This window comes from Parasteatoda tepidariorum, chromosome 11 (genome assembly GCF_982258835.1).
Source record: "Parasteatoda tepidariorum strain Cologne lab strain chromosome 11, Ptep-v5.0, whole genome shotgun sequence".
Taxonomy (NCBI): Eukaryota; Metazoa; Arthropoda; class Arachnida; order Araneae; family Theridiidae; genus Parasteatoda; species Parasteatoda tepidariorum.
In genome coordinates, this window is record NC_141765.1 from 67,590,330 (window position 1) to 67,606,696 (window position 16,367).

The 16,367-nt window shown below is 27.8% G+C and overlaps 1 protein-coding gene across 9 annotated transcripts in view; it reads left to right on the forward strand.

Annotated features, from left to right (window-relative positions):
- LOC107437533 (voltage-dependent calcium channel subunit alpha-2/delta-3) overlaps positions 1–16,367 on the forward strand; it is a 346,295-nt gene that overhangs the window by 295,296 nt on the left and 34,632 nt on the right. For all 9 annotated transcript variants that reach the window (XM_087155322.1, XM_087155314.1, XM_087155315.1 and 6 more), the window contains 9 exons: positions 1,204–1,278; positions 1,637–1,720; positions 1,908–1,931; positions 4,049–4,120; positions 5,889–5,950; positions 7,017–7,096; positions 7,207–7,252; positions 9,235–9,383; positions 10,521–10,617. In XM_087155322.1, the coding sequence (XP_087011448.1) occupies positions 1,204–1,278; positions 1,637–1,720; positions 1,908–1,931; positions 4,049–4,120; positions 5,889–5,950; positions 7,017–7,096; positions 7,207–7,252; positions 9,235–9,383; positions 10,521–10,617 (689 nt within the window). The remainder of the gene's footprint in view (positions 1–1,203; positions 1,279–1,636; positions 1,721–1,907; positions 1,932–4,048; positions 4,121–5,888; positions 5,951–7,016; positions 7,097–7,206; positions 7,253–9,234; positions 9,384–10,520; positions 10,618–16,367) is intronic.

The following is a 16,367-nucleotide window of genomic DNA, read 5'->3' on the forward strand; positions in this document are numbered from 1 at the left end:
TTTAAAGTATAATGTATAAAAAGTTTTGCAGTATGAGAATTAATACATTTTTAGACAATGCATTAGAAATTTTGAAGTAAATCGGACCTAGAGTTGTGGAAAATAAGATAACCTGTTTAAAACACGAAATATTTTTTCCCCGATTGGACATGTATTTTTTGAAATGGTTCTATTTTAAACAATATGGCACCCCCTTTCTATTTTGCTATTACAGTGCCATCATGGCTCAAAGTACAAAAACATATAAATCGGGGTACTCTTTATTTGTTGATAATTTTGAGATTGCAAAAAAGGGGGATATACATATTTAAGATTTTGAAGTTTCTGCCGCCCCAACTCAGGGGTTGAAAAGTCAAGTTTGGTATCATTGAATGCATATTTTTTTAAAATTATTTTGCATTCGCAGTTTTAGATGTTTGATTCCAAGCGTATTTTTAATGCATATTTTTCAGATCTCTTGCATATGTACTAGAAATAATGGATATCAGAAATGAAATGATCTTTGACATTTTTGCTTCGGGTTTTACTCAGTTATGCATCCATTTTCCTAATAGATCAGTTCCACTGTATTAGAATTTACTTTGGAATAGAGAAGTAAAAAAAATAAAAAAAATGCAAGTTAGAGAAATGAAAGACCCCTATTTAAATATCCATTTTCCTATTTTGCATTTTTCAAAGAGGGGATAAGCAATCTTTCTTTTTAAAGTAATACAATCTACGATCTTTATTACGACCCCCAAAGCGATCCTTCTTTTATAATGACTTATTCAATAATTCCCATTTGCTATTATATAGAAGCGATGTAATTTTAATGTTCATCTGGACGTCTGCACGAAACTGTTTATTTCAATATAGCAACCATAATTTAGTCGTTTGATTCAGAAAAAGTTTCAAAGAAATCATTTAAACTATTATTTCCTTTGAAATCACACAATAAATGGAAAGCTCTTTAAATCCCTTTTGAATAAAGGATGTCCCCTTAATTATAATAATATCATAATATTAAATCCTAGAGGTCGTTTTAATTTATAGTCAGTCGTAATCTGAGTATTTTTTTTTAGTTTTAAGAATACAATAAATTAATCAATCCTACTTCCCTTATTTACTCTTTTTGTTAATTGTCAGCATATTTTAATTCATTTTTCATCTATCATACATTTTTCTCATGATTCAGATTTTTAATATTTATTTTTCCTTCAATAGCTTGGCGTAAATGGTTATTCATTCGTTGTTACAAACAATGGTTTTGTTTTATACCATCCTGATCTCAGACCATTGGTAAGTAAAAAATAATAATTTTTCAATAATTTCAAATAATAATTTTTATTAATAATGATTTTTATTAATTTTAAATAGTCTTGAAACAGAAAATACAGCATTATTTGTCATTTTTTCTTAAACTGTTAGATATTTTTAGGCGTGCTGAACCTTTGTATAGTTCAAATTTACTGCCAGCTCATTATTAAACAAGTGAACCTCTTTATTCTTAATTACATTATTCCATTATTTAATTCGAAAGTGTATTTAATTAAAATATTTAAATAGTTCTTCTTAAATTTAAACTTAAATAAAATATACAAAAGCTTATTTATTGCTTAAATTTTAATCAGAAATTATTTAAAATATTTCTCTTTAGTTTCAAGATATGTTGAAACCTGAATATAATATGGTTGATATGGCTGAAGTTGAAATAGTGGATGATGATAAATTAGGTCCTCGGGTAAGTACTAAAAACTCCTTGAAGTTCTTTTGTAAAAGAAGCATATAAATATCATAATAAATAAAAAAAAATCTCTGTTCTTTTTATGTTATAAAATTTATTGAAATTGGTTATCTAGATGGTTATCTATCTAAATTATCTTGATTGAATTTTGAATTTTATACATTTCTTTTTTCATCTATTTCAGGATTTCGATGATACATTATTAATGGTAAGTCAAAACTATATTTTTGCTTCTTTTAATAACTGTTACATTTATAGAAAAATAATCTGATTATTCTTCCAGAATTAGCATTGCAATAAAAAGTCATTAAACAAAATATTGGAGAAATTTTTCTATAAGTTACAATAAGCTATTGTATGAACAAATATCTAAAAATTACTGTAATGTACGTGAAAAATTCAACTAAATACTTATTAATATTGTAACTTCGGATTATTTCAAACAAGCATATATTTGACAGGGTATTTTAGCATTACTTTGCCTCTTTCCATTATCGTCAAAAGATTCAAACTTAAATGTAAAGAAAAGTAATTCTTGAATGGCGTTATAATTTTCCACGCTTGAATCGAACTGAGAATTAGTAAAATATTTTTTAGAGTCGTTAATGTAAGGTGGATAGAGCAACAAAAAAAAATATATCCCAAATAGCAGGTAACCTTACGCCAAGCATTGAAGTTTAATTTTCCCTTGGTTGGCATAAAAAGGTTGACTAATTAATTCTTTTTCAAACTTTTTGGAAACATTAGTTTATGCCAAGCTTTTTCCTTAAAAGTTGAATATAGGCATGCAAAAAATTAAAAAAAACCATCATAATTTAGCTCTTACTGTAAACATTGCTTCTGCCTTTATTTCATTCTAGCTTTATGCTGGCAGCATTTTGTTTACGTTGAAAACTTAATGATCAGGTAAAAATTCACCTTTAAAATGTTAAAGAAAGTACTTAAAAAAACCTACGCAAATAAATCTTGTTTCAGTGACAATCATGAAATCCAAAATAAACCTTGAGAAGGTAAATTTATCTTCGGTTTGAGAACTCTTTCTTCACTTCAATTGTGAAAGATTCATCCTGGATTTCAGAAGGTTTTCTTGCCTTGTTTTGTAAAGACAGATTCAATCTCTATATAAAAAGGTTATTAACGCAAGCTTAATGCGAATCTCACAGAGAGCAAACTAGCATAGTTAAATTTAACACTATTTCAAAATTGCATGGTTTATTTGCTAATCGTTTATAAACATTGTTGGGCGCTGTGATAAAAATTGTTGCTCACTTAAAAATCAACCTTACACTGAAATCTTGGTATGCTGCTATAAAAGTCTTTTTCTTCGATGTAAAGAATATTAATGATTTTAATGGCAACTGTCTTTAATAGTTGCTAAAAATAAGACATATCCTTATTTTACATAAAGGCAGACTACGATCGAACTCATAGTTATTTTTTTTAAAAAAAAGAGCTTTATCAATTTGTCAGAGTTAATTTCAATTTCCACTGAATAGTTATTAAACGATATGCATGCATTAATTTTTGAAAATTTCAACCTTTTTTATGTTTGGTAACTTTATTCCGCTTGAATTGAAAGAACTTTCATTAATTTCTGATAAAATACAGAACAACTATTCTGTTTAGCAATCTTTGAAATTTGTGACCGATACCAAACAACTTTCAAACATTTTATTTTTCCTGTTTATATGCATAGAAAATTCATGTTTGGATCTTTAACTGGTTGGTCCATGCTATTCCAAAACAAAAGTTTTAATTATCCAACACGTGCACTTTGAAAAAATTTTGGATCAAATTAAGGAATACAGTACCGGCATTTTGTGTCCATCATCCGTAAAATCCATTTACCGTAAAATATTATGCCGTAATTTTTATAGCAATATTTGTTTACTTTCAGTGATTCACTGATTTTACGGTAATTATTACTGCAAAAAGTTAAGTGCATCAGATCTTTGGCTCCGTGACATGTTCCGGTAAAAGGCAATACCGGCAACCTGAGTGCCGGAACTTTTTACCGCAATTTTGGCAAGGAAATTTTTATCCAGTAATAGTTGCATATATTTAATAAATAATTAATTTATGTCAAAAATTGCGTAAGCTACCTATACGCCTTAGAACTATTTCTAATAACATTTTCATTGACTTTACCAATATTTATTAATTTTGAATAAATCATATATTAGTTATTATCATATTTATGCTGAATAAATAAATGAAATATCATACAGCATTTTCTTTTTTTTGAGTTTGCTGCAATTTTCTTAAACACAATTATTAAACGGAAAACTTTTCATAAACTAACAAAAAATTTATTTTTAATTCCAGATCAAAAATCTGACAATAAATGGACGTATTGGTTGGAAAACATTACCAGTAAAACTCCATCTTGATGGAATGGTAAGAGAAAATATTTACTTTAACTTTTTCAAATAACTTAGTAAATGTAAAATTAAAAATATTAATTAACTTGGAATTTATATAGTATTTATTAATTTTATTAACTCCAAAACATATTTCTGAAAATTGTAAAATTAGCCATTTTAGGTCTTAAAAATTTAAAATCGATACAACATTAGTTTTATTTGAAAATATATTAAATTATGGTACTTGATTTTCTCTTACGAGGAGTGCTTGAAAGAATTATGAATAACGGCTCAGTCCATTTGAAATGGACTGCAATAAAAAAATCTTCTTTTATTTGCTTATAATTTATGACTTATAATGTGCATGCTTTTTTCCTTAATTTCATTATTCATGCGAGATTTAAAAACAAATATTAAGAGCAATCTTTAAAAAAGCTTAATTGAAAAAAATCTTTCTAACTAATACACTTAACTAAACAATTAAACCTAGGTAAACTTTTAATTTAAAATTTAGCTTATACTTTAACATTACCCCAAAACTATGTTACTCTTCTCCTGGGTCATAGATATAAACCCTTGCAGGTTCAGTAACCTCCCAAGACGTAATATCAGAACAGAATCCTTTTCAGTATAACCATCCAAGTACAAATCAGACTCACAACGTTTGCCACAGGGAATCGAACCCCGACTGAAGCAATGGCCAGTCAAACTCTACCAACACTTCAAATGAGCGACTGCTGACCTATGAATCAATAAAAATGGATTGGAAAATCTAAAAGAAAATTCTTTCAGAGAAATGCAATATATATATATATATATATATATATATATATATATATATATATATATATATATATATATATATATATATATATATATATATATATATATATATATATATATATATATATAAATATAGATATACCGAAGAGCCATTACATTATGACCACCCTCCATCTATAACAATGGGCTCTCCCAGGTTTTCGTGGCTTCTCGCCCAAGGACAATGTTTTCATGGGGCACATTAGGACCCATAATCCTCATAGAACAATCCCTGACGTCTGTAAGCTACTTGAACATAGCTGCAGACCAGGTTCACCCACTCATGGCAACAGTTTTTCCTGCCGGGGATGGTGTTTACCAACAGGATAATGGACCATGTCATATGAGTCGAATCGTCAAGGAACATTCCAGTGACTTTCAAGTCATGTCTTGGCCCCCAAACTCACCTGACCTTAATCGAATAAAGCATTTGTGGTCCTACTTGGAAAACCAAATACTACCCCCTCGCAATGTGAGGGAATTGCAGGACCAGTTGGTGAGCGCTTCGTACCAGATACCTCAGACTACCTATCAGCACCTTGTGGAATCAATGCCACGGCGGGTGCTGGCAGTTTTGAGGGCTAAAAGGTGGTCCTACCTGTTATTAGCAGGGTGGTCATAAAGTAATGGCTCTTCGGTGTATATATATATCTCTTTTATATGCATTCAAAAGAGAGCTTATGTAATTTGTGAAAGATTCTTGTGTTTTACCTTAAGTTTTCACTAAAAATTTTTACATTGTACCTGGGAAATGATTAACAATACATTTGAATAACTAAAATAAAGTCTCTTTAGAAAAATTCTCTGGGGAAAATCGATATTTTCCTTAACCCTGCTGACGAAAAAAATTTTTTTTGATGTGTTTAAACGAAAGTTTGCTTACTTGAACATAGATTCTTGATTTAATTTCTAATTTTTATGGACATTTTTAACTGTGTATTAATAGTGATAATGAATTAATAATTATGTAACTTTTCCAGAGAAGGGTTGTGACGAGAAATAACTCTTACTACTATGGACCTTTGAACAATACTCCCTTTGCGTAAGTATATTTTATTAATATTTATATTTTACCCCTTTTTTACTGAATACTTTTGAACCTACTTGTTAATAATATATGAACATACCTTGAATGCGAAATCACGATGAGAAAGAGTTATCTCTCAGAAATGAAACTCTCATTTTTGTCGATTCCGCAATACTGTATTTCACTATTTTTGACGATTATTATGATATGAAAACACAAAACACAAACTGTTGGATTTTTATGTATTATTTTATAACCGGCGTTGAACCCAATTCTAAGCATGCAACTATCGATGTTCAACTCCGTAGCCTTGTAATTTTGAACCCCACCCAGAAGTAGGGGAACTCTTGTATCCTTGGGACAAATCAGCCTTCCTGGAGGATTTTTTGATGGCATTTGTGTTGTATGAAGAGAAAAGCCACGAAAACCTCCAATGGTTAGCCCGACTGCAAAAAGGGATTTTAATCCATGAACTGTCTTCCACTGAGGAAGATTAATTTATGTCAGAACCGTAGTCTGAGTGAGGACAGAATTTGTATCAACTAGCCACCGCTGGGAAACAAACTTGGATCACCTCATTGGAAGGCGAACACTCTATCCTCTGAGCCATCACGGCCAAAGCTGGAGGTTATGTACAAAGTACTTAAAAGTTATGTAAAAGGTTATGGAAAAAGTACTTAAAAAAAGTGTTATGCCCGACATTTCATATTGTAATATAAAATGTTATATGATCTAAGGCACATAGACGGTTGCTTACACTTACTTTATAAATTGATAACAATCGAAAGACAAGCAATTCCATCATACACTTCCTGATAATGTCGAATTCCTTTTAATGAACGGGATTCTAACCCATGATCCGACCACCACTGATAATATTTTACGTCAAACTGTAGGATTAGGCAAATCGGACTAATTCTACTTGGAAAGTAGGATTAAAGTTATTTGTTGATATGTAACTAGTACCAGCACTTAAATATGGATAGCCTCTTAATTGCATGAAAAAGGCTCTAATGGGTAATTCATTTTTTACGGCACTTTATTATGTATGACAGATAATTGACCTTATATTCTATTTTAGGTTAGTCATCGCCTTACCTGAACCTTATGGACGTTATAGAGTCAAAGGTGAAATAGAAGTGAAAATGAGAACAGAAGACAGTAAGCGGATTTAGTAATTTAAAATCATCTGCATCTCATTCATTTGCCATTGTAAGAAAATTTATTTGAGATTATGTCTGAAAAGTATAACATATTTGTTTCAATTTCAGTAAAACAATATTTTAAAGGAAACAGATGGAGAATACACCCTGATTGGTAAGTTTTTTTTCATAAAAAAAGCATCATTAGCTTATAGTTAAATTTTGTACTTAATTAAATGAAAGGCAATTTAAACATGCATTAAATTTGGTATTACTATTTTAAATAATTATAAAATGAGTATAATAACGGCATTCTTATAGGAGAAAAAGTAAACGTACAGGGCAGAATATTAATCAACCCTAGAGAAATTATGAAAAACATCAATTTAGAGTCTTCCCGATAAACTAAACTGACATAGGTCTGAAGACGTAGGGAAAAATTTTTAAATATGATTTTAATTATCCTTATTTAATTTTTACATGTAAACTAACGTTCAATACTAACTCCACTCTGCACTGTCCTTCGAAACAATTAAAATACAAAAACGTCATCTATTTAGAATCTTTAAATTATAACAAGCAACGTTTTAAATTTTTATTGATTTGATTAAATAAATATATATATATATATATATATATATATGGCGATACAAACCTAAAATCAGCAATTTTTTAATGTAGTTTAGTATTATAATTTTGTCTGTTACATTTTTCATAAATAAATTTAATTTTGTGCATTTTGCATTAAAATTTTTTTCAAAAAATTAAAAATTAGATTTTTATCAGGCTGAGCACCAATTATCAAAGTAAATTTTAAAAAAATTTAAAAACTGACACATCTTCAGCATTGAATAACCTTTACAAAACTTCTAACCACGTAATTTTATTGCTCTCTAATCCATGGAAAATCTATAGATTATAAAAAGTATTGAAGTGCTCCTTCTCCCAATCTAATAAAAAGATGCTTTCATTTTTCTACTTTTTTTTTTGAAAGGTATAGCATTTTTGACTCAGCCTTTCATATCTTCAGAGGCTCTATAAAATAAGTACAAGCAAAAACGAAATTCTAAAAGCATTTATGTTAGCAAAAACAGCACTTCATCAGGAGACACACTGTCTGTTAACACATAGGAGCCTTTCTGTAGTCAGTGGTTAAACCAAAAACTGACTGTGCCCCGAGGTCCCATAATGGATACACTAAGTAAGAAAAAACAATCAAAAATTCAAATATTGATACACAAAAAAAGTCAAAAGTAATAACGTCTTGGTAGTTATTTAGTATAACCAAATGTTTATCATTAGATATAATTCTTTTAAAAGATGTTTATATATTTAAAAAAAATCCAAAAGCAGACTTATAACATCCAGTACTGAAAGCAACAAATCTAAATTCAACCGGTTTGTTTTTTGTGGAATTTAATTGTTGAAAATAAATAAGGATAATTAATGGTATTGAGTTTTAAACCAATTTTTTCTTTGAAAAAGCCAAAATTCGATTGTCAATTTCTGTTTCAGAATTATTAATTCGGACAAAAGTATTATTGTTATCATATTCTTTAATCATTAAATGTCTAAAAAAAGTTTTCAAATAAAGCAAAAATTATTAGATGCTTTTTCAACAACACAAATAATAGCATTATATTTCAATTCCTTGGTAGATTTAATAATATTGGAATTCAAATAAAAGCCCTTTTATTTTATATTATTGTTTAAAATATTTAACTTAAAATTAAATAAAACGCGTAATTTCCATTCAATAAATCCCTCTAAAGGCCAATTAAATTTTCTGGAGCATTTTGCAATAACTAATAGAAGCAAGAGTACAAATTAAGTTATATTTTTTTCTTGGTCTAAACTTAAGTCCCAATTCCAGAGATAAATCTTAGATCTTCATTTCTGATTAATTTAAGGTCACCTGTTACAATGTGTTCAAAATCTTTGTTTACAAAATCCTTATAATGCTTTAGCTTGCTTATAATGCTTTTGCTAACATACATATCTTTACAATTTCGTTTTTGCTTGTTATTGGTTTCTAACTTTTTATTTAAAATTGAGAAATTCTGCTCTTAGGTTCAACCAATGAATCAGTTTAATTAAATGTGGTAGACTTTACATATTTTTAGTTATGCTATGTACTGACCACCAAAATTATTGCAGGGTGTATTGTGAAACAGCTAAAAAAGAAGGCGATGCCTATATAAGCCCTGAGGACATAATACGAAATTTTCTCCAAGAAGCTATGGGTTCTCAAAAATTTAAATGGAGATCTCCATCTACAAGACCTCCTATATATGAAGTTCTTCTCTGTAAGTTTTATGACTAATAACAATGAAATTTAATCAAAATTAAATTATTTCAATATAAATGAAACGTAACAAGCTTTTCTTTATCAATATATATATATTTAAATGTAAGTAATTAGCTAAGATAAAATATTTCTTCTGTTGGGTGCACCGTAAAAACTGCCTTTAATATACATTTTTGAAATCTATGTAAAAAGTGATTTTCAAACTAGGGCCACTTCTGCAGACGTTAAGGAAACATTCGATGTTAAACCCGAAAGTGGTCTCTCATTTGAGAATTTGTTGTTAAGTTTTCATTCAGCTTTATTGTTTTTACGAGGCTGAAACCGGTTTGCACTTATGTACTGTCGTGTATCAATTGGTTAACAATGTAACGCAATACGTTAAAAAAATAAATACAAGTAGGAAGTATATACAAAATCTCCTGTATAAAAATCCATTACATGTATGTTTAAATATAAAAGTATTGCATATAAATTAGTGCAAAACATGTAATTATCAAAAAACTGCAGTGCGTCCAATAATTTGATCTAATTATTATAATATACTAATATAATATCTGATACAAAAAAAATTTTAAGTTTATATAATATATCGTTTAATTTATTGAATCGTCGAATTTCCATTATATATCGTGCAATTTAACCAATTGATACACGAACGTAAGCAAGTGAAACCGGTTTTAGTCGCGTAAAAACAATAAAGCTGTATAGTATCACCTGATAATTAAGATTTTACATAGGATATTATAGTGAGTCAAATAATTTGAACAGCGACTGCAGATTAGATAAAAACGTTTTTGAAACATTTTTGTTACTATACTTTTAATCATATTTTTCTTATTTGAAATGTAACTTTGGAGCTTCAAATAAAAACCCAGATAATACGTATATCAGATAATGTGATACAGATACTTACAAAACTCAGACAGTACATGTTTTGTCTTGGTTTGTATATTTAGCAGCGATTAATTGGATAATAACATTTATAAGACAAATTTAGCTAGGACTACTTAATACAAACGATATTTACAACTTAAACAATTAATTGTTATGAATTTTAAGAGATTATTTTTATTTTTGAATAATATATTTTAAAAGAATTCAAAGAAAAGTAATGTTAATTCTTATATCTATTTAGGTGATAAAGATCTTGTTCAGGGTCTTGTATTTGATGCAAAAGCAACTGATGTAGATGTTAAAAAATGTGAGGCTCCTTCCTTAACCCATCAATATGAGTAAGTAATACTATTCTTGTTAAATTTTTAAAACTTGTTTATCATTTCAAATTTAAAAAAATTATTTTAAATACTAAAATATTAAATTGTCTGGTTGAACTTTCTTCTTTTGAATAAAAAATATTAATGAATTTAAACTCTGCTATAATAGTGCGGAAAATAAAATGAGGTTTCATTCAATCAATTTATGAAATGAAATATGTTTATGCAAATGTTTAAATGTTATTTTAATTATTTTAACTTCTAGAGATAAAAATAATAATTAAAAATCTTTTTGGTTTTACAAAATTTATATCATAAACTGTATTTAAGATAGTAATAAAGAGCGAAAACATGATAAATATTTGTATTAATTAAAAGTTTATATATCCCCAACATTATTAATATGAATTTAAAATTAATTGGACGCATACTGATGTTTTAGGGCCTTTTACAACTCTTCATTGTTACCAAAATCAATTCATTTTCACACTAAATAACACAGATATAATTGTATCTGCTAATTGCAAAATTTAACTGTGGTGATTATGCTAAATTTTTGTTTCATATTTTTTTAAAAACTTAACATAAATTAAAAATCAGCATAAATAAAACAATTTGTAATCATATAAATGTTTAGCGCCTATAGAAAATATCATTATCAAAATGAATTCAGTTATACATTAAATATTGTAAAAAAAGATCGCTAATAGCATAGAAACAGTTGTATGTGTTAATTTTATTAGTGTTGGTTACTTTAGATCTTTCATTCTCAATACCATTGTCATATAATTACAGACAATTAATATTCTACATATACCTATTATTTGTATGAACGAAGATATTATGTTGGATTAAATCCTTTTCTTTGCTTTAACCATACACGCAATTTGCTTTAAAGTTGCTTTGTGATTTCCCAAAACCCAGGTTTCAGATCCATATGCTATTTTTGGCCTTATTATTGCTTTATATATTTGCATTTTAAATATTCCTGAAATTTATTTACTTAATCATTTATGTTACTTGTTTATAGTATTATAGTATAGAATAAATCAATTTATAGTATTTGTTCAATTATGGTATTTGTTTATAGTATTATAGTATAGAATAAATGAATTTATAGTATTTGTTTTTCTAATTAGACCTTTACTCTAAAGATTTTATTTTGCAACTCCTTAATTTCCAATAGTTACTCCTTGTCTCTTTATGTGTCATAACTTTTCTAGCTTCATTTTTTACTTTAATGACATCTGCGCACTCTCCATAAAATTATTTTATTCTTATTCTTTCACCTACTTTCTTCTCAGCAGTTTCTGTGTTTTAACTCTGTTCCAATATTCATTGATGTCCATTTTTTCTTTTACATCGCTGCCTTGTTCAAATTTCCTTTGCGTTTCATTCTGATACTCTTCCTTATGTGGTGATTACTTATGATTTTCTCAATATTCCATTGTCTTTTTTTGGTGAAACGGTTAACAAATGTTAATTTGATTCTTAACATTTGTTATTCGTTCCTGTATTTTAACTTTAGCCTAAGTCACAATTAGTCCCTCTGAAAGCTTTTACATCGATTATTGATGATGAATACCTAATCATTATCGAAATATGATGATTTGTTTCATATCTACCAAGTATACGCTTTGTTCCAAAATGTATATTTTTATGTGGGTACATCATACTTTTAATATTCATTTCATTTTTAGCAGCGAACAGCCCTTGCATGTTACTTACTTTTTTTGCTTTCTTTAAATAGCATTCTTTTCTAGTTTTGGTGCTAAAATTACGCATGATTATCTTCATATCGTGTTTTGGTGCTTCAATAAATGTATTTCCTTATTTTCCATAAAAATCTTTCTTCTCATTTTCGTCTTTGTCTTCAGTTGGTGCAAGTGCAAATATATTAATAATGTTTGTAAACTTTCCTTTTAATCGCAGCTTACACATTCTTTCATCTATAACTGCATATTTGATTTAAACTCTTTCTCATCTTTTTTGATATCATAAATCATGTCCCAAATTGTGCGGGGTTTTCTTCTGCACGACTATAAATCAAAGTAAAATCAGGCTTATCAATTCTACCTTGCCTATTCCGTCTAATTTCCTGCAGATTAATTATCTCTATACTATATTTCAATATGTCATCTGCCATCCAGGTTTTTTCTTAGTTCTCACATTCCATGTTACCATATCTCAATCTCTTTTCCTTTTTTCCCGTTCCATATCAATTTCCAGGAGACAGCCCATTTAACTCCATTTTGAGATTTCTCAAGAGTGCAATTTTTTATGAAATGGAGTTGTTAACCCCAAGTCCAATCCCCATCCTAAGAAACCAGGATGTTTCTCCTGGTATAATGTATTCGCTACGACTTGTCACTTAGAAAACCTTACCAATAACCTAATTCTTTGCAGTAACTAAGTAACAGCATAACACGAAGTATCTGTTCAGTAAAAAATAACTCTGACATTTTGAAATGCTCCAGAAAACTGACTTTTACTTTTTTACAAATAGGGTTCAAACATGTGGATTATCAAAGAAAAAAAATCCCAATAAGGAAAACTATTTAAGAAAAAATTACAATTGAGTTTCTCAACTTTATGCTGTAACAAAATAGGTTTACTTTATTTTTAAGCCTTAAGTAACATTTTTGTTGCAAGTTATTTCTCTTCAGATACTGTTATTTTCATTTTTTTAAATTTTATTTTAAAACAAACATTTCATTGCTTGAATATTTGACGAACTAAGTCTGTTTTCCTTTACATTATGAATAATAAAACAAATATAATGAAACTGTCAAAATTTGTATACAAATTCATTTCATTCAAAAACTATTACAAGCAGTTATTTTTTGTGCACAAAAAATTTTTGATTTCTTGTGATTCTCTGTTTTTAAAATGTTTTCTTGTTAATAAATTTTTATATTCTAGAAAAGCATATAGTTTATTACAATATATTTTTAGATGCAGGGTAATCCGTAACGACCGCATTTAATACATATTTTAAGAGTCTTCATGAAAATAAAGATAATAAAGCATGTACAAAGCATTGTTTAAAAGTTGCTTTGTGATTTTCCAAAACCCAAGTTTTAGATCCATATGGTATTTTTGGCCTTATTATTGTTGTATATGGTTGCATTTTAAATTTTCTTGAAATTAATTTACCTAATCAATCATGTATTTGTTTATAGTGTAGAATAAATCAATTTATAGTATTTGTTTTTCTAATCAGACCTTTACTCTCAAGATCCCATGCCAAATTATTAGACGCACTGTTGTTTTTTAATATCTACATGTTTTGCACGAGGTTAAATGCAATACTTTTATATTTAAATAAACATGTCATACACGTAATGGGTTTTCATTCAGGAGTTTTTTTTATATACTTCCTATTTGAATTCATTTTTAATGTATTGCGTTACAATATAAACCAATTGATACACGAACGAAAACAAGTGCAAACCGCGGTTTCAGTTGCGGACGTGTCTCTGTGACCTTATGCACTGTGTTTATATAATCAATTGAAACATTTTCATCGTGAGTAAAAAAAAGCGATCTTTCACCACGTAAGAAAGCTCAAGTAAAGGCCCTCGTGAATGTTAATATATTTTCAAACTGTCAAATGTAACGAAGATTGAAGGTTTCTGAACTTAGTATACGACGCAGAAAGAAGAAAATTGAGTCAGGGTACGAATTGAACCCGTAACGAAAGAAAAAATGCGGCAGAATCCTATAGTGCGTCTAATAATTTGGCCAGTGTACTTTGAATAACAAAATTTAATAAACAGAGAATCAAAATCGGTTGAATAACAAATAAGGAAGACGAACATGTAAAATACAAAAACTTGTTTGATTGCAGATCAAACCTAGAATATGTTTTATATAGTTTTTCAACTCTTCTCTTACTTATACCGCAATCAAACACGTCTTTATGTTTTGAACAATCACCTTTCTCAACTTTGTCTCACTTAAATATTAATTTACAAGCTTTAATAGGTATGTTCTTTTCGGTTCATTTGTGATTAGGATTATAAAATGCATATTAAAAGTGGTCATTGTGGAGTACTCTGTTATTATAATAAGATAACTTTATTATATTCCAGTTCTTCTAGTTTTTGAAGGAATTTCAGTTTTTACAAGAGATTTACAAACTTTCAGAATTTGTTGTAGAATATAAAATACATCAATCAAATAGTTATAGAAAATCTGCGAATTAAATGTTACGTAAATAAGGTGGGAAATTTGGGAATTGTGTTGGTTTGCTTAGATTTATACTTAAAACCTTATGATGTATCAAATGCATTAAAAAAGTTTATAATTTTAAAAAATAAGAACTTTAAAGTTTGCATACTTTAAGATTTGCAGTTGAAACGCAGGCACACTAATTTTCTGCTTATTTATTTTAACAAAAAGATTTGCTTAGATTGCAATAAATATTTAACTCCAACCATTTAAATTTTTTTTAGCATTTAAGACCTTTGAAAATTTATATATTAATCCTAACATCACTTTTTAATAACATAAAAAATTTATAAGTTAATAATAAATGAAACGTCCCTAGTACAATTTTATATTTTGACAATTGTAAACTTATCTTATAATCAGTTTGAATTTTGATTATTTAACTCAATTTTAAACTTGTTTAGTTAAATAGTTAGTTTTTTTTTCTAAGACTGAATGTTGAAATATTACGAATTTTAAAGGAATGAAAAAAAGTTTTTTTAAATTTTTTAAGCGGCATCCTACTTCAGTTTCCCTATAAACAGTGCAATCAAAATATAGAAATTATTCAGATTGCTCTTCAAACTCCAGAACATATTTTTTAAATTTGCTTCTTATTATTTAAATTTTTATTTACTATCATTAACTTTCAAATATTTAATTTATTTGGCATTCTCTAATAATAAGTAAAAAATAGCATTGTACGCAATATTTTTAGAATCTTTATTTATGTTCTTTTAAATTGCTAACGCCTTGTCGCATCAAAGCGTTCTGATGAAACAAAAAAAGCAAGAAATCTATCTTTATTTACGAATATTTTAAAGGGTACTACTCAGACTCTACAGTTTCTTACAAAAAAATTTATTTACCTTATTTAAATACATACCAAATATTTAATTTATTTTATGCGTTATGTAGTAAATAAAACTTCAAAATAGGCAAGATTTTTGAAATAACTTTGCTCAAAATATTTTAAATTGCTAGCGGTTTAGAGAAAGAATTTTACTGTGAAACAGTAGAGGTTAAAATAATTATGCATCCACCTCGACTGTTTTAGAAAATGAGGTATTATATTTCCATATCTCTAAGAGTGCATATTCATACCTATTTTCAACGGCTTTTTTTACATAAATATTTTGATTTAAGTAAATCGACGCTAACAAAATAGAAATTGCAAAAAGAACATTATAACTTGATATTTCTTTTCAATTTTCGTTTTTAATAATCAGTTCTGTTATTAACTATCTAAATCTAACCTATTGTAACATATATCTGAAACTAACATGTATTGCCATTTAAATTTAACACATAAAGCAGAAAAATCTACAAATCTAAATTTTCATGGTAGTTGATATAAACTAAATCTTTCATGATCAATTGAGGTGGCCAAACTTTTTGCAAAGGGTGCTACTCTATCTAAAAATAATATCGAATTTTTTTCATGAAGTCTGAGTAGTAAAGATTTAAAAAATATTGAAGCAAATAAAATTAACTAAGGTTTGAGTGTTGATGTTTTTTAAACTGCAGTAATTTAGATAAGACATAAAATAAAATTA